This window comes from Oncorhynchus mykiss, chromosome 6 (genome assembly GCF_013265735.2).
Source record: "Oncorhynchus mykiss isolate Arlee chromosome 6, USDA_OmykA_1.1, whole genome shotgun sequence".
Taxonomy (NCBI): domain Eukaryota; kingdom Metazoa; phylum Chordata; class Actinopteri; order Salmoniformes; family Salmonidae; genus Oncorhynchus; species Oncorhynchus mykiss.
Window position 1 is genome coordinate 7498523 of NC_048570.1, and position 25000 is coordinate 7523522.

The 25000-nt window shown below is 44.9% G+C and overlaps 1 protein-coding gene across 1 annotated transcript in view; it reads left to right on the forward strand.

Moving 5' to 3' along the window:
- Window positions 1-24779, forward strand: part of LOC110525085 (protein unc-13 homolog B) — a 100226-nt gene extending 75447 nt beyond the window's left edge. Inside the window, exons 22-33 of the mRNA XM_036979323.1 lie at window positions 395-472; window positions 767-844; window positions 14892-14980; window positions 15826-15963; window positions 16268-16391; window positions 18415-18459; window positions 18981-19052; window positions 19406-19553; window positions 19918-19974; window positions 20087-20179; window positions 24039-24198; window positions 24448-24779. Of these exons, the coding sequence (XP_036835218.1) occupies window positions 395-472; window positions 767-844; window positions 14892-14980; window positions 15826-15963; window positions 16268-16391; window positions 18415-18459; window positions 18981-19052; window positions 19406-19553; window positions 19918-19974; window positions 20087-20179; window positions 24039-24198; window positions 24448-24730 (1365 nt within the window). The 3' untranslated portion in view covers window positions 24731-24779. The remainder of the gene's footprint in view (window positions 1-394; window positions 473-766; window positions 845-14891; window positions 14981-15825; window positions 15964-16267; window positions 16392-18414; window positions 18460-18980; window positions 19053-19405; window positions 19554-19917; window positions 19975-20086; window positions 20180-24038; window positions 24199-24447) is intronic.
- The last annotated feature ends 221 nt before the right edge of the window (window positions 24780-25000 follow it).

Below are 25000 nucleotides of genomic sequence, written 5' to 3' on the forward strand. Positions count from 1 at the left end.
TTTCGACACCTTGTAGAGTCCCATGCCCCGATTGAATTGAGGCTGTTTTGAGGGGAAAAGGGATGCAACTCAATATTAGGAAGGTGTTCTTAACGTTTGGTATTTTCACTGAATATGATGGGGTTGTGATATACACCTAGCCATTCCACTTACACAAAAACTCTGTAACTTGTAGATTAATTGTATTCACAACGTGTTCTCTTGGTCTGTCAGAGAAATCATCCTGAATTGAGATAAGGATTTAGTGGTGCAGAAAATACTCAACAAATGGAAATAGGATGTTTTTGATGTAGCCAGTGTTGGCCAGTGATGGTCAGGTGCTGCAGGACACAATGAACTGAGAAGGTTTTCTAACAGTGTTGGCATCTCTCTCTCTCTCTCTCTCTGTCTCCAGACCATCACCAAGGTGCTGATGCAGTACTGTGCTATCCTGTCCAAGGAGTTCCCCTCCTACTGCCAGAAGGAGAAGATAGTGAGTAATTTTCAAAAGGACCTGATGCTTTATAAAGCCCACTCACTAAGCTTATTTCTGAAGGTGCTCTTTACAGTTCATGCACTGTATTTAATAAAACATCTCTTTCTCTAACTTACTGTTCTGTTTATCTCTTCTCCACCTCTACTTTTTCTCTTCTCCCGCTCTCTCTCTTTCTCCCTGTTTCTCTCTGAATCTCTATCCTCTCACACACACTTTTTTTTGCTCTCTCTCTCTCTCTCTCTCTCTCTCTCTCTCTCTCTCTCTCTCTCTCTCTCTCTCTCTCTCTCTCAGCCCTGTGTGTTGATGAATAACATACAACAGATGCGGGTCTTGTTGGAGAGGATGTTTGAGTGCATGGGGGCTAAACAGGTGAGAATCAATACTTTGAGACATACATTTCACATCACATATTGTGCTGGGGTGGGTAACTCAACTTTGTGTGTGTGTGTGTGTGTGTGTGTGTGTGTGTGTGTGTGTGTGTGTGTGTGTGTGTGTGTACAAGCGTGGATCAGTGCATATTGAACCCTATAAAGCCTAACGACCAAGTGTGTGTCTCTCCAGGTCGATACAGAGGAGTGTATGGTAGGTCATAGGTTATATCTAACCTGGGTCCAAGGTGTCTAGAACCTGTCTCTCCTCCTCCTCTGGGTAAATCTTAGACTGTCCCTGGGTGTCTCTCCTCCTCCTCTGGGTAAATCTTAGACTGTCCCTGGTTGTCTCTCCTCCTCTGGGTATATCTTTCAGACTGTCCCTGGGTGTCTCTCCTCCTCTGGCTAAATCTTAGACTATCCCTGGGTGTCTCTCCTCCCCCTCTGGTGATATCTGCAGACCTCTCCATCCCTACATAGCTCCTTGTTGGTCTGTAGACCTCTCCATCCTTATATAGCTTATTTTTAGTCTGTAGACTCTCCATCACTATATAGGTCCTTGTTGGTCTGTAGACTCTCCATCCCTATGTATCTCCTTGTTGGTCTGTAGACCTCTTTGTCCCTATATAGCTTATTTTTTAGTCTGTAGACTCTCCATCCCTATATAGCTTCTTGTTGGTCTGTAGACCTCTCCATGCCTATATAGCTTATTGTTGGTCTGTAGACCTCTCCATCCCTATATAGCTTCTTGTTGGTCTGTAGACCTCTCCATTCCTATATAGCTTCTTGTTGGTCTGTAGACCTCTCCATCCCTATATAGCTTCTTGTTGGTGTGTAGACCTCTCCATCCCTATATAGCTTCTTGTTGGTCTGTAGACCTCTCCATCCCTATATAGCTTCTTGTTGGTCTGTTGACCTCTCCATCCCTATATAGCTTCTTGTTGGTGTGTAGACCTCTCCATCCCTATATAGCTTCTTGTTGGTGTGTAGACCTCTCCATCCCTATATAGCTTCTTGTTGGTGTGTAGACCTCTCCATCCCTATATAGCTTCTTGTTGGTCTGTAGACCTCTCCATCCCTATATAGCTTCTTGTTGGTCTGTAGACCTCTCCATCCCTATATATCTTGTTGTTGGTCTGTAGACCTCTCCATCCCTATATATCTTGTTGTTGGTCTGTAGACCTCTCCATCCCTATATAGCTTCTTGTTGGTCTGTTGACCTCTCCATCCCTATATAGCTTCTTGTTGGTCTGTTGACCTCTCCATCCCTATATAGCTTCTTGTTGGTCTGTAGACCTCTCCATCCCTATATATCTTGTTGTTGGTCTGTAGACCTCTCCATCCCTATATAGCTTCTTGTTGGTCTGTTGACCTCTCCATCCCTATATAGCTTCTTGTTGGTCTGTTGACCTCTCCATCCCTATATAGCTTCTTGTTGGTCTGTAGACCTCTCCATCCCTATATATCTTGTTGTTGGTCTGTAGACCTCTCCATCCCTATATAGCTTCTTGTTGGTGTGTAGACCTCTCCATCCCTATATAGCTTCTTGTTGGTCTGTAGACCTCTCCATCCCTATATAGCTTCTTGTTGGTCTGTTGACCTCTCCATCCCTATATAGCTTCTTGTTGGTGTGTAGACCTCTCCATCCCTATATAGCTTCTTGTTGGTGTGTAGACCTCTCCATCCCTATATAGCTTCTTGTTGGTGTGTAGACCTCTCCATCCCTATATAGCTTCTTGTTGGTCTGTAGACCTCTCCATCCCTATATAGCTTCTTGTTGGTCTGTAGACCTCTCCATCCCTATATATCTTGTTGTTGGTCTGTAGACCTCTCCATCCCTATATATCTTGTTGTTGGTCTGTAGACCTCTCCATCCCTATATAGCTTCTTGTTGGTCTGTTGACCTCTCCATCCCTATATAGCTTCTTGTTGGTCTGTTGACCTCTCCATCCCTATATAGCTTCTTGTTGGTCTGTAGACCTCTCCATCCCTATATATCTTGTTGTTGGTCTGTAGACCTCTCCATCCCTATATAGCTTCTTGTTGGTCTGTTGACCTCTCCATCCCTATATAGCTTCTTGTTGGTCTGTTGACCTCTCCATCCCTATATAGCTTCTTGTTGGTCTGTAGACCTCTCCATCCCTATATTGCTCCTTGTGTGATTGTTTTACAATCCTACTTTGATATCAGTGGTGGTCTCGTCCCTGACTCCCATGATGCTCCATTCTATGGATTTAAACAGGACTTATTCATGAACGGCTTTATAAAATTATTTAGTTTAATATGATGATATCTCCATTTTTCTCCGAAGCGTGAGGATGAGGAGGAGCCTGAGGAGTTCGATGAGGGGGTTAGGTATGTCCAACTACCATAGAGGATTAAGATGCTGTTATAATATGCCATAGTATCTTGTGGGTTTTCTGTCACTGTAATACTCTAGGTTGTTGACGATACCGAGAATGGTGCAACAAACATTAAAGCATCCAGTCAGTAGCAGTTCTGTGGGCGAAAACAGTTTGTTTATGAGAGAGGTTAAAGTAGAATGGAAAGAATCGTACAAGCTAACAGGCGAGCCACAAACAGACAAATAATGACTCGGTGCAGAACGGCATCTTGGGAACGCACAAATCGATGATATTTGTGACGGATGGGCTATTGCTGCAGACGACCACACCGGGTTCCACTCCTATCGGTTAACACCAAGAAGAAGCGTTCCGGTGGGCACACGATCATCACACTGGACAACGAGGAGTGGAAAAATATTTAAAATATAAGTATAAATATATATAAATATGAAATATGAAATATTCCCTGGAACATGACAGCGAGTTCAGTTGACTGAGTGGCCTGGTCAGTCCCCAGACCTGGTCAGTCCCCAGACCTGGTCAGTCCCAGACCTGGTCAGTCCCCAGACCTGGTCAGTCCCCAGACCTGGTCAGTCCCAGACCTGGTCAGTCCAAGACCTGGTCAGTCCCCAGACCTGGTCAGTCCCAGACCTGGTCAGTCCCCAGACCTGGTCAGTCCCCAGACCTGGTCAGTCCCAGACCTGGTCAGTCCCCAGACCTGGTCAGTCCCCAGACCTGGTCAGTCCCAGACCTGGTCAGTCCCCAGACCTGGTCAGTCCCCAGACCTGGTCAGTCCCCAGACCTGGTCAGTCCCAGACCTGGTCAGTCCCCAGACCTGGTCAGTCCCCAGACCTGGTCAGTCCCCAGACCTGGTCAGTCCCCAGACCTGGTCAGTCCCCAGACCTGGTCAGTCCCCAGACCTGGTCAGTCCCCAGACCTGGTCAGTCCCAGGATCTTTGTGACGATATGGAACGGGCTGTTCGCAGCATGAAATGTACCGCTGTTCAATCTGCAGCAACTGTGTGAGCATGGACCAACAATTAGTGTTTTTATTTATTTTAATTCACCTTTATTTAACCAGGTACAGGAGAACAAGTTCTCATTTACAACTGTGACCTGGCCAAGGTAAAGCAAAGCAGTGCGACAAAAACAACACAGATTTACACATGGAATAAACAAATGTACAGTCAATAACACAATAGAAAACTCTGTGTGCAGTGTGTGCAAATGAAGAAAGGAGGTAAGGCAATAAGTAGGCCAATAGTGGTGAAGTAATTACTATTTAGCAAATTTACACTGGAGTGCTATGTGCAGATGAGGATGTGCAAGTAGAAATATGTGTGTGCAAAAGAGCAGAAAAACAAAAACAAATTTGGGGATGAGGTAGTTGGTTGGATGGGCTCTTTACAGATGGGCTGTGTACAGCTGCAGCGATCGGTAAGCTGCTCTGACAGCTGACGCTTAGGGTTAGTGAGGGAGTTATAAGTCTCCAGCCTCAGTGATTTTTGAAATTCGTTCCAGTCACTGGCAGCAGAGAACTGGAAGGAAAGGCAGCCAAAGGAGGTGTTGGCTTTGGTGGATGACCAGTGAAATATACCTGCTGGAGCGCGTGCTACAGGTGGGTGTTTCTATGGTGACCAGTGAGCTGAGATAAAGTGGAGCTATACCTAGCAAAGATCTATAAATGACCTGGAGCCAGTGGGTTTGACGACAAATACGTAGCGAGGGTCAGCCAACAAGAGCATACAGGTCACAGTGTGGGTAGTATATGGGGCTTTGGTGACAAAACGGATGGCACTGTGATAGACTGCATCCAGTTTGCTTAGTAGAGTGCTGGAGGCTATTTTGTAAATTACATCACTAAAGTCAAGGATCAGTAGGATAGTCAGTTTTACAAGGGTAAGTTTGGCAGTGTGAGTGAAGGATGCTTTGTTGCGAAATAGGAAGCCAATTCTAGATTTAACTTTGGATTGGAGATGTTTAATGTGAGTCTGGAAGGAGAGTTTACAGTCTAGCCAGACACCTAGGTATTTATAGTTGTCCACATATTCTAAGTCAGAACCGTCCAGAGTAGTGATGATAGTGGGGAGAAATTAGTCATTAGAGAAACCAAGGCTGTTGAGTCTGCCGATAAGAATACAGTGATTGACGGAGTTGAAAGCCTTGGTCAGGTCGATGAAGACGACTGTACAGTACTGTCTTTTATTGATTATGATATCGGTTAAGATATCGTTTAGGACCTTGAGCGTGGCTGAGGTGCACCCGTGGCCAGCTCGGAAACCAGATTGCATAGCAGAGAAGGTACGGTGGGATTCGAAATGGTCGGTGATCTGTTTGTTCACTTGGCTTTCTAAGACTTTAGAAAGGCAGGGCAGGATGGATATAGGTCTGTAACAGTTTGGGTCTAGAGTGTCTCCCTCTTTGAACAGGGGGATGACTTCGGCCGCTTGCCAATCTTTAGGAATCTCAGACGATACGATAGAGGGGTTGAACAGACTAGTAATAGGGGTTGCAACAATGGCGGCAGATAATTTTAGGAAGAGAGGGTCTAGATTGTCTAGCCCGGCTGATTTGTAGGGATCTTGATTTTGCAACTCTTTCAGAACATCAGCTGTCTAGATTTGGGTGAAGGAGAAGCGGGGGGGGGGGGGGGGGGGGGGGGGGGGGGGCTTGGGACAGTTGCTGCGGAGGTTGCAGAGCTGTTGGCCGGGGTTGGGGTAGCCAGGTGGAAAGCATGGCCAGACGTAGAGAAATGCTTATTGAAATTATCGTGGATTTATCAGTGGTGACAGTGTTTCCTAGTCTCAGTGCAGTGAACAGCTGTTAGGAGGGTACTCGTATTCTCCATGGACTTCACCATGTCCCAAAACCTTTTGGAATTAGTGCTGCAGGATGCAAATTTCTGTTTGAAAAAGCTAGCCTTTGCTTTCCTAACTGACTGTGTGTATTGGAAGGTTTCTGACACATTGTGTAATCCATGCCCCGAAGAATTCAGTCTGTTCTTGGGTCTGACCCGGTACTAAATGGGTGTACCTAATAAACTGTCCACTGAGTATATATATGTATATAATGTGAGCAACCTGCTATATAACCATACATGTCATGGGGGTGGTTTTAATCTCTTCATTTTGCCCTCTCTTTTATTCTCTCCATCCCGTCCTCAGTCTGCTGGTTCAGAAGTGAGGGGGGTTCTGGGTAAAGATGTGTCACGTTCTGACCTTTATTTCCTTTGTTTTGTCATTATTTAGTATGGTCATGGTGTGAGTTGGGGTGGGCAGTCTATGTTTGTTTTTCTATGATTTGGGTATTTCTATGTTTCGGCCTAGTATGGTTCTCAATCAGAGGCAGGTGTCATTAGTTGTCTCTGATTGAGAATCATACTTAGGTAGCCTGGGTTTCACTGTGTGTTTGTGGGTGATTGTTCCTGTCTCTGTGTTTGCACCAGATAGGGCTGTTTCGGTTTTTCACATTTCTTGTTTTGTTAGTCTATTCATGTTAGTTCCTTTATTAAAGAACCATGAATAATCACCACGCTGCGTTTTGGTCCGCCTCTCCTTCAACTCAAGAAAACCGTTACAAGATGGCTATGTGTATACCTGTTCCTTTAAAATCCTTCTGCATTCATGTAACCACCCAAACTCCAGCCCTCCCCCCTATACACACACACACACACACACACACACACACACACACACACACACACACACACACACACACACACACACACACACACACACACACACACACACACACAAACTTCTGTCTCCCCTACAGTTAGTGCCGTTAGTGGCAGCAATCAAATGTCCTTATCTAACTGCTCTCGCAGAGCTCACAGAGTTCCAAAAAGCCACTTTAGACATTTACAACAGCTCCTCAGTGTAATGTCTTCCCTCCTTCCTCTACAGTCAGATGTTAATAGACTAGCGACTAGCAGGGAGCCTGCAGATAATTGAATGTGAGCGCGTGTCAAAATGTTGGATCTGTCTTTCCACAGAGGGGAGGGCTGGTGGAATGGGTTAATCTTATCTCCACACTGGGTGATGACTAACATCTGAAGACATTAGACTTTATTCAGATCAGAGAAAATGAAAAGGAAGAGTGTCGATAAATAGTAGATATTAGCATTGGAGATAACGGTGAGGGATAGCTGGATGCTAGTTGGATATTAGTAGATGTTAGCAGAAGTATACAGAATGGTGTCGTCTGCATAGAGGTGGATCAGGGAATCGCCCGCAGCAAGAGCAACATCATTGATATATACATAGAAAATAGTCGGCCCGAGAATTGAACCCTGTGGTACCCCCATAGAGACTGCCAGAGGACCGGACAACTGAACTCTGTCTGCAAAGTAGTTGGTGAACCAGGCAAGGCAGTCATTAGAAAAACTGAGGCTACTGAGTCTGCCGATAAGAATATGCACAGACCTTACCTCTAGGGAGCGAGGAAGTGAATGAGTGTACTCGACTAAATACAGAAATGCGTCCCAAATGGCACCCTATTCCCTAAATAGTGCACTACTTTTGACCAGGGCCCTATGTGCCTATGCACTACCTAGGGGATAGGGTCCCATTTAGGAGGTTTCCAGGAAGATTATAATTAGCTCGAGTGCCATAGGCTACTGCTGTTCTATAACTGCTGAGTGATTGCCCAGTGACTCAGCAATTTCCCATTCAGGAAACGGTTCAGTTCTGGCTCGCTGAATTGTTCTCATTTGAGCCGTGACAGAAAGAGACAGACGTTATTTAATCCCTAAATCAGCCTGTTTTCTCAGTTAATTAAGACATGAGACACAGGTATCTGCTAATAAGATTGAGAATCCCTCTGATTGGTGGGTTTACTAAAACCTACCTAGGGCTGTTACATTGACCGTATTACCGCCACAGCCCTAATCTCACCTATATATTACATATAATGAGTCTGTTACATATTGATCCTTACCTGGTATATGTTTGATAGGTCTAGGTATATGTATGTCTATGGTGGCCTGATATGGTTCCCAATCAGAGGCAGCTGTTTATTGTTGTCTCTGATTGGGGATCATATTTAGGTTGCCATTTTCTTGTCTATGTTGTAATTGCCTGTTAGCACTCATGTGTATAGCTTCACGTTTCGTTCGGTTGTTTGTTATTTTTGTTAGTTTGTTTCAGTGTTCATTTGTTTAATAAATTAGAATGTACGCTTACCACGCTGCACCTTGGTCTCCATTCTACATCCCCCCTATACAATACAGTATTCTGTCCCCCTATACAATACAGTATTCTACACCCCAATACAATACAATATTCTACACCCCCCCCAATACAATACAGTATTCTACCCCCCTATACAATACAGTATTCTGTCCCCCTATACAATACAGTATTCTACACCCCAATACAATACAATATTCTACACCCCCCCCAATACAATACAGTATTCTACCCCCCTATACAATACAGTATTCTACACCCCAATACAATACAGTATTCTACACCCCAATACAATACAATATTCTACACCCCCCCCCCCAATACAATACAGTATTCTACCCCCCTATACAATACAGTATTCTGTCCCCCTATACAATACAGTATTCTACACCCCAATACAATACAATATTCTACACCCCCCCCCCCAATACAATACAGTATTCTACCCCCCTATACAATACAGTATTCTACACCCCAATACAATACAGTATTCTACACCCCCCCCCCAATACAATACAGTATTCTACACCCCCCCCCCAATACAATACAGTATTCTACCCCCCAATACAATACAGTATTCTACACCCCCCCAATACAATACAGTATTCTACACCCCCCAATACAATACAGTATTATACACCCCCCAATACAATACAGTATTCTACACCCCCCCCCCAATACAATACAGTATTCCACCCCCCAATACAATACAATATTCTACACCCCCCCAATACAATACAATATTCTACACCCCCCCAATACAATACAGTATTTTACACCCCCCCAGTACAATACATTATTCTACACCCCCCAAAAACAATACAGTATTCTACCCCCCAATACAATACAGTATTCTACCCCCCAATAGAGTACAATATTCTATACCCCCCCAATACAATACAATATTCTACACCCCCCCAATACAATACAGTATTTTACACCCCCCCCAGTACAATACATTATTCTACACCCCCCAAAAACAATACAGTATTCTACCCCCCAATACAATACAGTATTCTACCCCCCAATACAGTACAATATTCTATACCCCCCCAATACAATACAATATTCTACACCCCCCAATACAATACAGTATTCTACACCCCCCAAAAACAATACAGTATTCTACCCCCCAATACAATACAGTATTCTACCCCCCAATACAGTACAATATTCTATACCCCCCCAATACAATACAGTATTCTACACCCCCCAATACAAAACAGTATTCTACACCCCCCCCCCCAATACAATACAGTATTCTACCCCCCAATACAGTACAATATTCTATACCCCCCCAATACAATACAATATTTTACACCCCCCCAGTACAATACATTATTCTACACCCCCCAAAAACAATACAGTATTCTACCCCCCAATACAATACAGTATTCTACCCCCCAATACAATACAGTATTCTACCCCCCAATACAATACAGTATTCTACACCCCCCCCCAATACAATACAGTATTCTACCCCCCCAATACAATACAGTATTCTACACCCCCCCCCAAATACAATACAGTATTCTACCCCCCAATACAATACAGTATTCTACCCCCCAATACAATACAGTATTCTACACCCCCCCCCAATACAATACAGTATTCTACCCCCCCAATACAATACAGTATTCTACACCCCCCCCCCCCAATACAATACAGTATTCTACACCCCCCCCCAATACAATACACTATTCTACCCCCCAATACAATACAGTATTCTACCCCCCAATACAATACAGTATTCTACCCCCCAATACAATACAGTATTCTACACTTCCCCATCACAATACAGTATCCCCCCCAATACAATACCCCACTCCCCCCAATACCATACTGTACCCCCCCCCCCCCCCCCCATAAAATAAGCTGTGGTAGAGACCAGTGGTGTAAAGTACTTAAGTAGTACTTTTAAGTATTTCTACTTAAGTAGTTTTTTGGGGTATCTGTACTTTACTATTCATATTTGAACAACTTTTACTTTTACTTCACTACATTCCTAAAGAAAGTAATGTACTTTTTACGACATACATTTCCCCTGACCACCCAAAAGTACTCGTTACATTTTGAATGCTTAGCAGGACAGAAAATGGTCCAATTCACACACTTATCAAGAGAACATTCCGGGTCATCCCTACTACCTGATCTGGCGGACTCACTAAAGACGTGCTTCATTTGTAAATTATGTCTGAGTGTTGGAGTGTACCCCTGGCTATCTGTAAGTGATGTCTGAGTGTTGGAGTGTACCCCTGGCTATCTGTAAGTGATGTCTGAGTGTTGGAGTGTACCCCTGGCTATCTGTAAGTGATGTCTGAGTGTTGGAGAGTACCCCTGGCTATCTGTAAGTGATGTCTGAGTGTTGGAGTGTACCCCTGGCTATCTGTAAGTGATGTCTGAGTGTTGGAGAGTACCCCTGGCTATCTGTAAGTGATGTCTGAGTGTTGGAGTGTACCCCTGGCTATCTGTAAGTGATGTCTGAGTGTTGGAGAGTACCCCTGGCTATCTGTAAGTGATGTCTGAGTGTTGGAGTGTACCCCTGGCTATCTGTAAGTGATGTCTGAGTGTTGGAGTGTACCCCTGGCTATCTGTAAGTGATGTATGAGTGTTGGAGAGTACCCCTGGCTATCTGTAAGTGATGTCTGGGTGTTGGAGTGTACCCCTGGCTATCTGTAAGTGATGTCTGAGTGTTGGAGAGTACCCCTGGCTATCTGTAAGTGATGTCTGAGTGTTGGAGTGTACCCCTGGCTATCTGTAAGTGATGTCTGAGTGTTGGAGAGTACCCCTGGCTATCTGTAAGTGATGTCTGAGTGTTGGAGAGTACCCCTGGCTATCTGTAAGTGATGTCTGAGTGTTGGAGAGTACCCCTGGCTATCTGTAAGTGATGTCTGAGTGTTGGAGAGTACCCCTGGCTATCTGTAAGTGATGTCTGAGTGTTGGAGAGTACCCCTGGCTATCTGTAAGTGATGTCTGAGTGTTGGAGAGTACCCCTGGCTATCTGTAAGTGATGTCTGAGTGTTGGAGTGTACCCCTGGCTATCTGTAAGTGATGTCTGAGTGTTGGAGAGTACCCCTGGCTATCTGTAAGTGATGTCTGAGTGTTGGAGAGTACCCCTGGCTATCTGTAAGTGATGTATGAGTGTTGGAGTGTACCCCTGGCTATCTGTAAGTGATGTCTGAGTGTTGGAGTGTACCCCTGGCTATCTGTAAGTGATGTCTGAGTGTTGGAGTGTACCCCTGGCTATCTGTAAGTGATGTCTGAGTGTTGGAGAGTACCCCTGGCAATCTGTAAGTGATGTCTGAGTGTTGGAGTGTACCCCTGGCTATCTGTAAGTGATGTCTGAGTGTTGGAGAGTACCCCTGGCTATCTGTAAGTGATGTCTGAGTGTTGGAGTGTACCCCTGGCTATCTGTAAGTGATGTCTGAGTGTTGGAGAGTACCCCTGGCTATCTGTAAGTGATGTCTGAGTGTTGGAGAGTACCCCTGGCTATCTGTAAGTGATGTCTGAGTGTTGGAGTGTACCCCTGGCTATCTGTAAGTGATGTCTGAGTGTTGGAGAGTACCCCTGGCTATCTGTAAGTGATGTCTGAGTGTTGGAGTGTACCCCTGGCTATCTGTAAGTGATGTCTGAGTGTTGGAGAGTACCCCTGGCTATCTGTAAGTGATGTCTGAGTGTTGGAGAGTACCCCTGGCTATCTGTAAGTGATGTCTGAGTGTTGGAGTGTACCCCTGGCTATCTGTAAGTGATGTCTGAGTGTTGGAGAGTACCCCTGGCTATCTGTAAGTGATGTCTGAGTGTTGGAGTGTACCCCTGGCTATCTGTAAGTGATGTCTGAGTGTTGGAGAGTACCCCTGGCAATCTGTAAGTGATGTCTGAGTGTTGGAGTGTACCCCTGGCTATCTGTAAGTGATGTCTGAGTGTTGGAGAGTACCCCTGGCTATCTGTAAGTGATGTCTGAGTGTTGGAGTGTACCCCTGGCTATCTGTAAGTGATGTCTGAGTGTTAGAGAGTACCCCTGGCTATCTGTAAGTGATGTCTGAGTGTTGGAGAGTACCCCTGGCTATCTGTAAGTGATGTCTGAGTGTTGGAGTGTACCCCTGGCTATCTGTAAGTGATGTCTGAGTGTTGGAGAGTACCCCTGGCTATCTGTAAGTGATGTCTGAGTGTTGGAGTGTACCCCTGGCTATCTGTAAGTGATGTCTGAGTGTTGGAGAGTACCCCTGGCTATCTGTAAGTGATGTCTGAGTGTTGGAGAGTACCCCTGGCTATCTGTAAGTGATGTCTGGGTGTTGGAGTGTACCCCTGGCTATCTGTAAGTGATGTCTGAGTGTTGGAGAGTACCCCTGGCTATCTGTAAGTGATGTCTGAGTGTTGGAGAGTACCCCTGGCTATCTGTAAGTGATGTCTGAGTGTTGGAGTGTACCCCTGGCTATCTGTAAGTGATGTCTGAGTGTTGGAGTGTACCCCTGGCTATCTGTAAGTGATGTCTGAGTGTTGGAGAGTACCCCTGGCTATCTGTAAGTGATGTCTGAGTGTTGGAGAGTACCCCTGGCTATCTGTAAGTGATGTCTGAGTGTTGGAGTGTACCCCTGGCTATCTGTAAGTGATGTCTGAGTGTTGGAGTGTACCCCTGGCTATCTGTAAGTGATGTCTGAGTGTTGGAGTGTACCCCTGGCTATCTGTAAGTGATGTCTGAGTGTTGGAGAGTACCCCTGGCTATCTGTAAGTGATGTCTGAGTGTTGGAGTGTACCCCTGGCTATCTGTACATTTAAAAAGTAAGAAAATGGCGCCGTCTGGTTTTCTTAACATAAAGAATTTGAAATGATTTATAACTTTACTTTTAGTTTTGATACTTAAGTGTATTTTAGCAATTACATTTGACTTTTGTCATTAATTTACAACATTTTAAAAGCAATTACTTTTAGACTTTTACTCAAGTAGTATTTTACTGGGTGACTGTCACTTTTACTTGAGTCATTTTCTATTAAGGTATCTTTACTTTTACTCAGGTATGACTATTGGGTACTTTTTTTCACCACTGTTAGAGACCAGGTCAGACAGGTTGTCTAACAGCTTTGTTGTGCAGAAACACACCTACAGTGAGGAGAAGTATTTGATACACTGCCGATTTTGCAGGTTTTCCTACTTACAAAGCATGTAGAGGTCTGTAATATTTACCATAGGTACACTTCAACTGTGAGAGACGGAATCTAAAAAACAAAATCCAGAAAATCACATTGTATTATTTTTAAGTAATTAATTTGCACCTTGGGTATGAACCACAAGCCTTTTCAATTGGACCTTTTGGATTAGAATGTTTTCTCTGCCTTTCCTGTGATTCTAACTGCTGCCATGACAACCACAGAGGGAAAAATGTCTGGAATGTCTAGAGTGAAGTTGGCTAGTTAAGATCCCTTCTCTTACAGTACTCTCTAATAACAGGTCACCCACTGGTATGTGCTGTGTACTACTCTACATTCTGTTAGCAGCAGGGTCTTTCCACTCTCTATTTAGACAGATCAGAAATGACAAGAGGTAGAGAGGGGGAGAATGTCTGAAGGGTCCACTCTGGGATTGAACCCTGGTCTCCAGTGGTGAGTCACATGAATATCTTGAGAGCAGCCACTGCTCTTCCCCCGAGGGGCAGAGTCCATTCTAAACCGGGTCAATTGGAGGGCTGGACCAGTGAATGGATGAGGTTTGAGGTCAGTTGAGATGAAAGGCAGTCGATTCAGGAAGTACCCTGAAAATACAATTCAATAACAGAAAAAAATAAGGCATTTATTTTCAATGACTGAAAATGGAGAAGCTATTTATTTCAAAAGTGTTCGAATTGAGCCCAACCCTAAAAATGAATGCGAAGTCAGGAGTTATTGTGATCAGTAGGCCTGAGGATGTTTTCCAGCCTACGAAGCTCCATCAGTGTGCTGTACCAGCTTACATTAGAGTAAAGTGGAGAGCTGATGAACGACTACACTCAGGATCAAGACTAATACAGGACACAAGGGGCATCCTGCTGTAAGAAGGAAATAAACAGTTGAAGTGTGCAGAGAGGGTATCATTTAGAGTTGTGTTGAGTCATCTAAGTGGGAAGGATATTTTTGTGGAATTGTATGGTGTCACTGATAGAATAGGTCACCGCTAATGAAAGTCATTTACAATGGCAGGTAAGTGGAGCGTTTACATATTATCGGCTGAGTCACTGCACAGGTACAAGAAGTGAGTCGAGCCCTAACTACACAGGAAATACATGACTAACCTGTCATTATGTATGTCGCTTACTCTCTCTCTCTCTCTCTCTCTCTCTCTCTCTCTCTCTGTATCTCTCTCTCTCTGTCTCTTTCTCTCTCTCATACTCTCCGAATCTGTCTCTCTCTCTCTCTCTGTCTCTCTCTCTGTCTCTCTCTTTCTGTCTCTCTCTCCCTCTGTCTCTCCTCTCTCTTTCTACCATCTTTTTCTCTTTCTCTCTCTTTCCCTCTTTCTCCCCTCTCTATGTCGCTCTCTCTCAAGCTGGACTCCGAGACAGCGGACATCTTGAATGACCTGCAGGTCAAACTGACCACTGTCCTGGACAACCTGAGCTCCATGTTTGGCAAGAGGTGAGCAAATCAGAAACACCCACAACCCCCCTTCTGCACTCTCATCCACCCTGTCCAATCAATCCTGTCCCATCCACACAGGTACCTGAGGGTCAGTAGTAGATCCTATCCTAAATGGACCCTTAGAATCTACTCCACATGCCCTTGTGGAGATCTGAGAGAATTCGACAGGTGTCATCGGTTTGGTAATAGATTCACATTGCCCTCTGATAGGTCAGGTGGACTGGGGACACATTGCCCTCTGATAGGTCAGGTGGACTGGGGACACATTGCCCTCTGATAGGTCAGGTGGACTGGGGACACATTGCCCTCTGATAGGTCAGGTGGACTGGGGACACATTGCCCTCTGATAGGTCAGGTGGACTGGGGACACATTGCCCTCTGATAGGTCAGGAGGACTGGGGACACATTGCCCTCTGATAGGTCAGGTGGACTGGGGACACATTGCCCTCTGATAGGTCAGGTGGACTGGGGACACATTGCCCTCTGATAGGTCAGGTGGACTGGGGACACATTGCCCTCTGATAGGTCAGGTGGTAGTTTCACTGTGTTGCTTTTAAAGTGTATCTGTCAAATCCCCTGAGTCAGTAGTTCTGACTGGCTGTCAACTGTAACCTCCTGTTGTAGCTTCCAGGCCCGTCTGACTGCCTGCGTGCGTCAGATGGCTGTAGCAGCGTATCTGTAGTAGCGTTGTGGTATTGTAGTTCTGTATCTGACTGAGAGTCCTTCTCTATAGCTTCCAGGCCCGTCTGACTGCCTGCGTGCGTCAGACGGCTGTAGCAGCGTATCTGTAGCAGCGTTGTGGTATTGTAGTTCTGTATCTGACTGAGAGTCCTTCTCTATAGCTTCCAGGCCCGTCTGACTGCCTGCGTGCATCAGATGGCTGAGATCGTGTACCAGATCACGGGTCATCCTAACCGCCAGACGGCCGAGGCCGACGCTGACAACATGCTGAGGCCTCTCATGGACTTCCTGGATGTAAAGTGAGTGAGGCTAACACAAATGGTCGGACGCCGTTCTGGTGCGGAGATGGGCTTGTAGTGTACATTCATACAGATGCCATTTTGGGCAGCAAAAAAAATATGCCGTTTCCTAGGCAATGCTATTTTGGATGGTAGACTTGTGTGTGTGAAAGTTTCACACTGAGACCATGTTGGATCAAGTAGTAGCTTGTGACAGAGCAAGCTTGCACAGAAGGGAGTTGGTTCTGGGCTCTGATATTGTCTGGGGAAAGAGGTTACAGTGGGGCTCAGTGTTTCTGTGTCTCTCTTCTCCCTGTAACCCCAGTCTGAGTCTGTTTGCTGACACCTGTGAGAAGACGGTTCTGAAGAGAATACTGAAGGATCTGTGGAAGATCGTTCTCAGCAGCTTGGAGAAGACCATCATCTTACCTCAGAGCGACAATGGTTTCGTAAGTCTATCTGCCCTCCTCACAAATCTGTATATACCAACATTCTACCAGCACCACCCTCTAGACCCCCTGTCTCCATCAGACAGTCTACCAGCACCACCCTCTAGACCTCCTGTCTCCATCAGACAGTCTACCAGCACCACCCTCTAGACCTCCTGTCTCCATCAGACAGTCTACCAGCACCACCCTCTAGACCTCCATCAGACAGTCTACCACCACCACCCTCTAGACCTCCATCAGACAGTCTACCCGCACCACCCTCTAGACCTCCTGTCTCCACCAGACAGTCTACCAGCACCACCACCCTCTAGACCTCCTGTCTCCATCAGACAGTCTACCAGCACCACCCTCTAGACCTCCTGTCTCCATCAGACAGTCCACCAGCACCACCCTCTAGACCTCCATCAGACAGTCTACCAGCACCACCCTCTAGACCTCCATCAGACAGTCTACCAGCACCACCCTCTAGACCTCCTGTCTCCACCAGACAGTCTACCAGCACCACCACCCTCTAGACCTCCTGTCTCCATCAGACAGTCTACCAGCACCACCACCCTCTAGACCTCCTGTCTCCATCAGACAGTCTACAAGCACCACCCTCTAGACCCCCTGTCTCCATCAGACAGTCTACCAGCACCACCCTCTAGACCTCCTGTCTCCATCAGACAGTCTACCAGCACCACCCTCTACACCCCCTGTCTCCATCAGACAATCTACCAGCACCACCCTCTAGACCTCCTGTCTCCATCAGACAATCTACCAGCACCCTCTAGACCTCCTGTCTCCATCAGACAATCTACCAGCACCACCCTCTAGACCTCCTGTCTCCATCAGACAATCTACCATCACCACCCTCTAGACCTCCTGTCTCCATCAGACAGTCTACCAGCACCACCCTCTAGACCTCCTGTCTCCATCAGACAGTCTACCAGCACCACCACCGTCTAGACCTCCTGTCTCCATCAGACAGTCTACCAGCACCACTACCCTCTAGACCTCCTGTCTCCATCAAACAGTCTACCAGCACCACCACCCTCTAGACCTCCTGTCTCCATCAGACAGTCTACCAGCACCACCACCCCCTAGACCTCCATCAGACAGTCTACTAGCACCACTACCCTCTAGACCTCCATCAGACAGTCTACCAGCACCACCCGCTAGACCTCCTGTCTACATCAGACAGTCTACCAGCACCAGCCTCTAGACCTCCTGTCTCCATCAGACAGTCTACCAGCACCAGCACCCTCTAGACCTCTTGTCTCCATCAGACAGTCTACCAGCACCACAACCCTCTAGACCTCCATCAGACAGTCTACCAGCACCACCCTCTAGACCTCCTGTCTCCATCAGACAGTCTACCAGCACCATCCTCTACACCCCCTGTCTCCATCAGACAGTCTACCAGCACCACCCTCTAGACCTCCTGTCTCCATCAGACAGTCTACCAGCACCAGCACCCTCTAGACCCCTGTCTCCATCAAACAGTCTACCAGCATCACCACCCTCTAGACCTCCTGTCTCCATCAGACAGTCTACCAGCACCACCACCCTCTAGACCTCCTGTCTCCATCAAACAGTCTACCAGCACCACCACTCTCTAGACCTCCTGTCTCCACCAGACAGTCTACCAGCACCACCCTCTAGACCTCCATCAGACAGTCTACTAGCACCACCCTCTAGACCTCCATCAGACAGTCTACCAGCACCACCCTGTAGACCTCCATCAGACAGTCTACCAGCACCACCACCCTCTAGACCTCCTGTCTCCACCAGACAGTCTACCAGCCCCACCCTCTAGACCTCCTGTCTCCATCATCTACCAGCACCACCCTGTAGAACGTCAAGGTGTTTTATTGGACATATTAAAGAAACATATGCCACTAAGTTTCCACTGTTCTCCTTACCCCAGTCCCTCACCCTCCTCTGACCATTGAGGACATGCCTGATGATGTTTCTTATGTCTCCAGGGAGCTCAGATTCTGACCATTGAGGACATGCCTGATGATGTTTCTTGTGTCTCCAGGGAGCTCAGATTCTGACCGTTGCCAAGGGGCTGTCTAACCTGAAGGTACTTTACCACTTTATCTCCTTCCTCTATGTTTATACTGTAGATATACACCTTCTGTTTAGAACCAAGCGATTCGTTTGAATTTCTGTACACGGGACCTTAACACATCGCCAGTGAGTGATGACCACGAAACGTAGCAGACGAGTGGCTGTAGTTATGATCAACAAGGACATTATCCTTCTGACTTAATCCAGATCTATTTTGTTTGATCTTTTGTCTCGTTGCCTTGGTAATCAAACCTCTGATGACATCATCGACGTTGTCGACGATAATCAATCTAAGTGTTTGTTAACTGAAGTTATATTAGGTCACATTCACGTCAACAAGATCCTTTCTGGTGCGAAACGACACACACACATACAACCTTTCATGATGCGGCCGGAAATAGTTCTACGAGTTGAGCTGCTCTCCTGTGCCAGGATATCCTTAGTTGTTTTTTGTATTGTTATTACACAGTGGGCGTGCCAGTTATTATGCCAGTGGGCGTGGCTAATGACTGTCTGTTACTCTGGTTGCCATAGGCAGGGGGCGAGGCCAAAAGCCTTACACCCAAACAGTGTGTCATAATGGAGGCGGCGCTGGAAACTATTAAGGTGAAAACACACACACACACGCACATCACACACACACACGCACATCACACACACACACACACATCACACACACACACATCACACATCACACATACACACACACACATCACACATCACACACATCACACATCACACACATACGCACATCACACACACACATCACACATATCCTCAAACAAGCTTACACAAACATATATTTGTGAACATGCACTAACATGTTCTCTCTCTCTCTCTCTTTCTCTCTCTCTCTTTCTCTCTCTCTTTCTCTCTCTCTGTCTCTCTCTCTCTCTCTCTCTCTCTGCCTCTCTCTCTCTCTGTCTCTCTCTCTCTCTGTCTCTCTCTCTCTCTCGCAGCAATACTTCCATGCGGGGGGTAACGGTCTGAAGAAGACCTATGTGGAGAAGAGTCCTGAGCTGTCTAAGCTGAAATACACTCTGTCCCTCTACTCTCAGAGCACTGATGCACTGATTAAGACCTTCGTCACCACACAGCACACACAGGGTGAGGCACTCTCACTCACACACGAACACACACAGTTTGACTGATGACAACCTTCTGTATTGATGCACTTCCACTAACATGCCAATAGAGGTCAGCAGAGAGTTTTCACTTTTCTTGTCCTGTTTTTCGCTCTCTCCGATTATCTCTCTCTCTCTCTCTTTCTCTCGCCTAATATATTTCACACTCTCTCTCTCTCTCTCTCTCTCTCTTTCTCTCTCTTAATATATGTGTATCTCTCTCTCTCTCTCTCTCTCTCTCTCTCTCTCTCTTTCTCTCTCTTAATATATTTGTATCTCTCTCTCTCTCTCTCTCTCTCTCTCTCTGTTTCTCTGTTTCTCTGTCTCTCTGTCTATCTCTCTCCCAGTTCATAATGAGATTGGCATCAGGATTACTCCAAGTGAGAAGGTTTGGCCTGAAAGAGGTAAGCTACTGTAGTAAAGATTGGTGTCTCTGGTCTTTATGATGTACCACAATATGTTTTGTTCTCAATGGAGACAACAGTTAGTAATAATGTGATGTCCGCCAACCCTCAGGTTCAGGAGCGGAGAAGTCTATTGGTGAGGCCCAGATCCAGATAGACATGGTGCCTCCAGGCAAAGACAAGATCCACAAGGTCAACATCAGAGGTGAGCCAGACATACCACTTCACCTCTCCTATCCTATCCTGTCCAAATCTGTCCGGTCCTGTCCTATCCTATCCTGTCCAAATCTGTCCGGTCCTGTCCTATCCTATCCTGTCCAAACCTGCCCTGTCCTATCCTGTGCAAATCTGTCCTATCCTGTCCTGTCCAAACCTGCCCTGTCCTATCCTGTGCAAATCTGTCCTATCCTGTCCAAACCTGCCCTGTCCTATCCTGTGCAAATCTGTCCTATCCTGTCCAAATCTGTCCTATCCTGTCCTGTCCAAACCTGCCCTGTCCTATCCTGTGCAAATATGTCCTATCCTGTCCAAATCTGTCCTATCCTGTCCTGTCCAAATCTGTCCTATCCTGTCCTGTTCTGTCCTTTTAATCAATCCCTGAACTTTCCCCCCCCACCTTCAGTCTACTGCTCTCTTACACCCAATTCCCTTTGTTTCTCATGTTATTCTCTCTCTCTCTCTCTCTCTCTGTCTCTCTCTGTCTCTCTCTCTCTCTCTCTCTCTCCCTCTCTCTCTCTCTCTCTCTCTCTCTCTCTCTCTCTCTCTCTCTCTCTCAATCTCTCTCTCTCTCTCAATTTAAAGGAGTTATTGGCATGGGAAACATATGTTTACTCTCTGTTTAGGGTCAAATAGCATTCTAGTTTGCCCTGTTTTTAAAAAAATTATTTCCAAGTAATTATCTTTGTCTCATGATTTGGTTGGGTCTAATTGTGCTGCTGTCCTGGGGCTCTGTGGGCTCTGTGGGGCCCCAGGACCAGCTAGCTTAGGGGACTCTTTTCCAGGGTAATTTCTCTCTAGGTGATGACTTTGTAATGGAAGGTTTGGGAATCACTTCCTTTTTCAACGGCTCTTTTCTGGATTTTGATAATTAGCTGGTATCTGGATGTTGATAATTAGCTGGTATCTGGATGTTGATAATTAGCTGGTATCTGGATGTTGATAATTAGCTGGTATCTGGATGTTGATAATTAGCTGGTATCTGGATGTTGATAATTAGCTGGTATCTGGATGTTGATAATTAGCTGGTATCTGGATGTTGATAATTAGCTGGTATCTGGATGTTGATAATTAGCTGGTATCTGGATGTTGATAATTAGCTGGTATCTGGATGTTGATAATTAGCTGGTATCTGGATGTTGATAATTAGCTGGTATCTGGATGTTGATAATTAGCTGGTATCTGGATTTTGATAATTAGCTTGTATCTGGATGTTGATAATTAGCTTGTATCTGGATGTTGATAATTAGCTGGTATCTGGATGTTGATAATTAGCTGGTATCTGGATGTTGATAATTAGCTGGTATCTGGATGTTGATAATTAGCTTGTATCTGGATGTTGATAATTAGCTGGTATCTGGATGTTGATAATTAGCTGGTATCTGGATGTTGATAATTAGCTGGTATCTGGATGTTGATAATTAGCTGGTATCTGGATTTTGATAATTAGCTGGTATCTGGATGTTGATAATTAGCTGGTATCTGGATGTTGATAATTAGCTTGTATCTGGATGTTGATAATTAGCTGGTATCTGGATGTTGATAATTAGCTGGTATCTGGATGTTGATAATTAGCTTGTATCTGGATTTTGATAATTAGCTGGTATCTGGATGTTGATAATTAGCTTGTATCTGGATGTTGATAATTAGCTGGTATCTGGATTTTGATAATTAGCTGGTATCTGGATGTTGATAATTAGCTGGTATCTGGATGTTGATAATTAGCTGGTATCTGGATGTTGATAATTAGCTGGTATCTGGATGTTGATAATTAGCTGGTATCTAGATGTTGATAATTAGCTGGTATCTGGATGTTGATAATTAGCTTGTATCTGGATGTTGATAATTAGCTTGTATCTGGATGCTGATAATTAGCTGGTATCTGGATTTTGATAATTAGCTGGTATCTGGATGTTGATAATTAGCTGGTATCTGGATGTTGATAATTAGCTGGTATCTGGATGTTGATAATTAGCTGGTATCTGGATGTTGATAATTAGCTGGTATCTGGATGTTGATAATTAGCTGGTATCTGGATGTTGATAATTAGCTGGTATCTGGATGTTGATAATTAGCTGGTATCTAGATGTTGATAATTAGCTGGTATCTGGATGTTGATAATTAGCTTGTATCTGGATGTTGATAATTAGCTTGTATCTGGATGTTGATAATTAGCTGGTATCTGGATTTTGATAATTAGCTGGTATCTGGATGTTGATAATTAGCTGGTATCTGGATGTTGATAATTAGCTGGTATCTGGATGTTGATAATTAGCTGGTATCTGGATGTTGATAATTAGCTGGTATCTGGATGTTGATAATTAGCTGGTATCTGGATTTTGATAATTAGCTGGTATCTGGATGTTGATAATTAGCTGGTATCTGGATGTTGATAATTAGCTGGTATCTGGATGTTGATAATTAGCTGGTATCTGGATGTTGATAATTAGCTGGTATCTGGATGTTGATAATTAGCTTGTATCTGGATTTTGATAATTAGCTTGTATCTGGATGTTGATAATTAGCTGGTATCTGGATGTTGATAATTAGCTGGTATCTGGATTTTGATAATTAGCTGGTATCTGGATGTTGATAATTAGCTGGTATCTGGATGTTGATAATTAGCTGGTATCTGGATTTTGATAATTAGCTGGTATCTGGATGTTGATAATTAGCTGGTATCTGGATGTTGATAATTAGCTGGTATCTGGATGTTGATAATTAGCTGGTATCTGGATGTTGATAATTAGCTGGTATCTGGATGTTGATAATTAGCTGGTATCTGGATGTTGATAATTAGCTGGTATCTGGATGTTGATAATTAGCTTGTATCTGGATGTTGATAATTAGCTGGTATCTGGATGTTGATAATTAGCTGGTATCTGGATGTTGATAATTAGCTGGTATCTGGATGTTGATAATTAGCTGGTATCTGGATGTTGATAATTAGCTGGTATCTGGATGTTGATAATTAGCTTGTATCTGGATGTTGATAATTAGCTGGTATCTGGATGTTGATAATTAGCTGGTATCTGGATGTTGATAATTAGCTTGTATCTGGATGTTGATAATTAGCTGGTATCTGGATGTTGATAATTAGCTGGTATCTGGATGTTGATAATTAGCTGGTATCTGGATGTTGATAATTAGCTGGTATCTGGATGTTGATAATTAGCTGGTATCTGGATGTTGATAATTAGCTGGTATCTGGATGTTGATAATTAGCTTGTATCTGGATGTTGATAATTAGCTTGTATCTGGATTTTGATAATTAGCTTGTATCTGGATGTTGATAATTAGCTGGTATCTGGATGTTGATAATTAGCTGGTATCTGGATTTTGATAATTAGCTGGTATCTGGATGTTGATAATTAGCTGGTATCTGGATGTTGATAATTAGCTGGTATCTGGATTTTGATAATTAGCTGGTATCTGGATGTTGATAATTAGCTGGTATCTGGATGTTGATAATTAGCTGGTATCTGGATTTTGATAATTAGCTGGTATCTAGATGTTGATAATTAGCTGGTATCTGGATGTTGATAATTAGCTGGTATCTGGATGTTGATAATTAGCTGGTATCTGGATTTTGATAATTAGCTTGTATCTGGATTTTGATAATTAGCTTGTATCTGGATGTTGATAATTAGCTTGTATCTGGATTTTGATAATTAGCTTGTATCTGGATTTTGATAATTAGCTTGTTGATAATTAGCTTGTATCTGGATGTTGATAATTAGCTGGTATCTGGATTTTGATAATTAGCTTGTATCTGCCTAATTCTGCTCTTCATTCTCTCGCTCTCATTCTATCCCCCCCTTCTCTTCTTCTCTCTCTCTCTGCCCCAGTGATAGCAGTGAATGATATGAAATGGCAGACATCAGGGATGTTCCGTCCCTTTGTGGAGCTCAATATGATTGGTCCACTCCTCACTGCCCAGAAGAGGAAGTTCACCACCAAGTCAAAGAACAACAGCTGGACAGCCAAGTACAATGAGACCTTCCAATTGTGAGTTCCTAACACCACTGAGTTCCCTCTCAAAATCTTTAGGTCACACTTCACATTCATTTCAAAGTTTTGTAGAGCTTCCCTCAGATTTCCTACTATTTCCTACTGAACAGCAAACAATACATTCTCAATTTTTGGATAAACCAATCTACAAAACCCATTCTACCTCTACCATCTCTCCCTCTCCCTCTCTCTCCCACCCTCCTTCTCTCTACTCCCTACCTTTCTCACCCCTCACCCCTCCAACAGTATCCTGGGTAAAGAGTCTCCAGACTGCTATGAGCTGCAGGTGACGGTGAAGGACTACTGTTTTGGCCGGGCCAACCGTGTCGTGGGCGTGGCTGTGGTCCAGCTGAGGGATGTAGCTGACAGGAAGTCATGCGTGTGCTGGTGCCCACTGGGTAGAACCATCCAGAAGGACGAGACGGGCGTGACGGTGATGCGTATCCTGTCTCAGCGGGTGGCCGACGAGGTGGCCAAGGACTTTGTCAAACTGAAGGATGAGACACGCCCTGTAGAGGAGGGGAGATGATGAGGGGATGAGGAAGGAGGAGAGAAGGACAGGGGAGAGAGGATAGGTAGAGGGGAGAAGGAGAGGAGAGGGGGAGAGATGATAGGAAGAGGAGATGGGGAGAGAGGATAGGTATAGGAAAGGAGGAGAGAGGGTGGGTAGAGGAGAGAGGAAAGGTAGAGGAGAGGGGGAGAGAGGATAGGTAGAGGGGAGAAGGAGAGGAGAGGGGGAGAGATGATAGGAAGAGGAGATGGCGAGAGAGGATAGGTAGAGGAGAGAGGATAGGTAGAG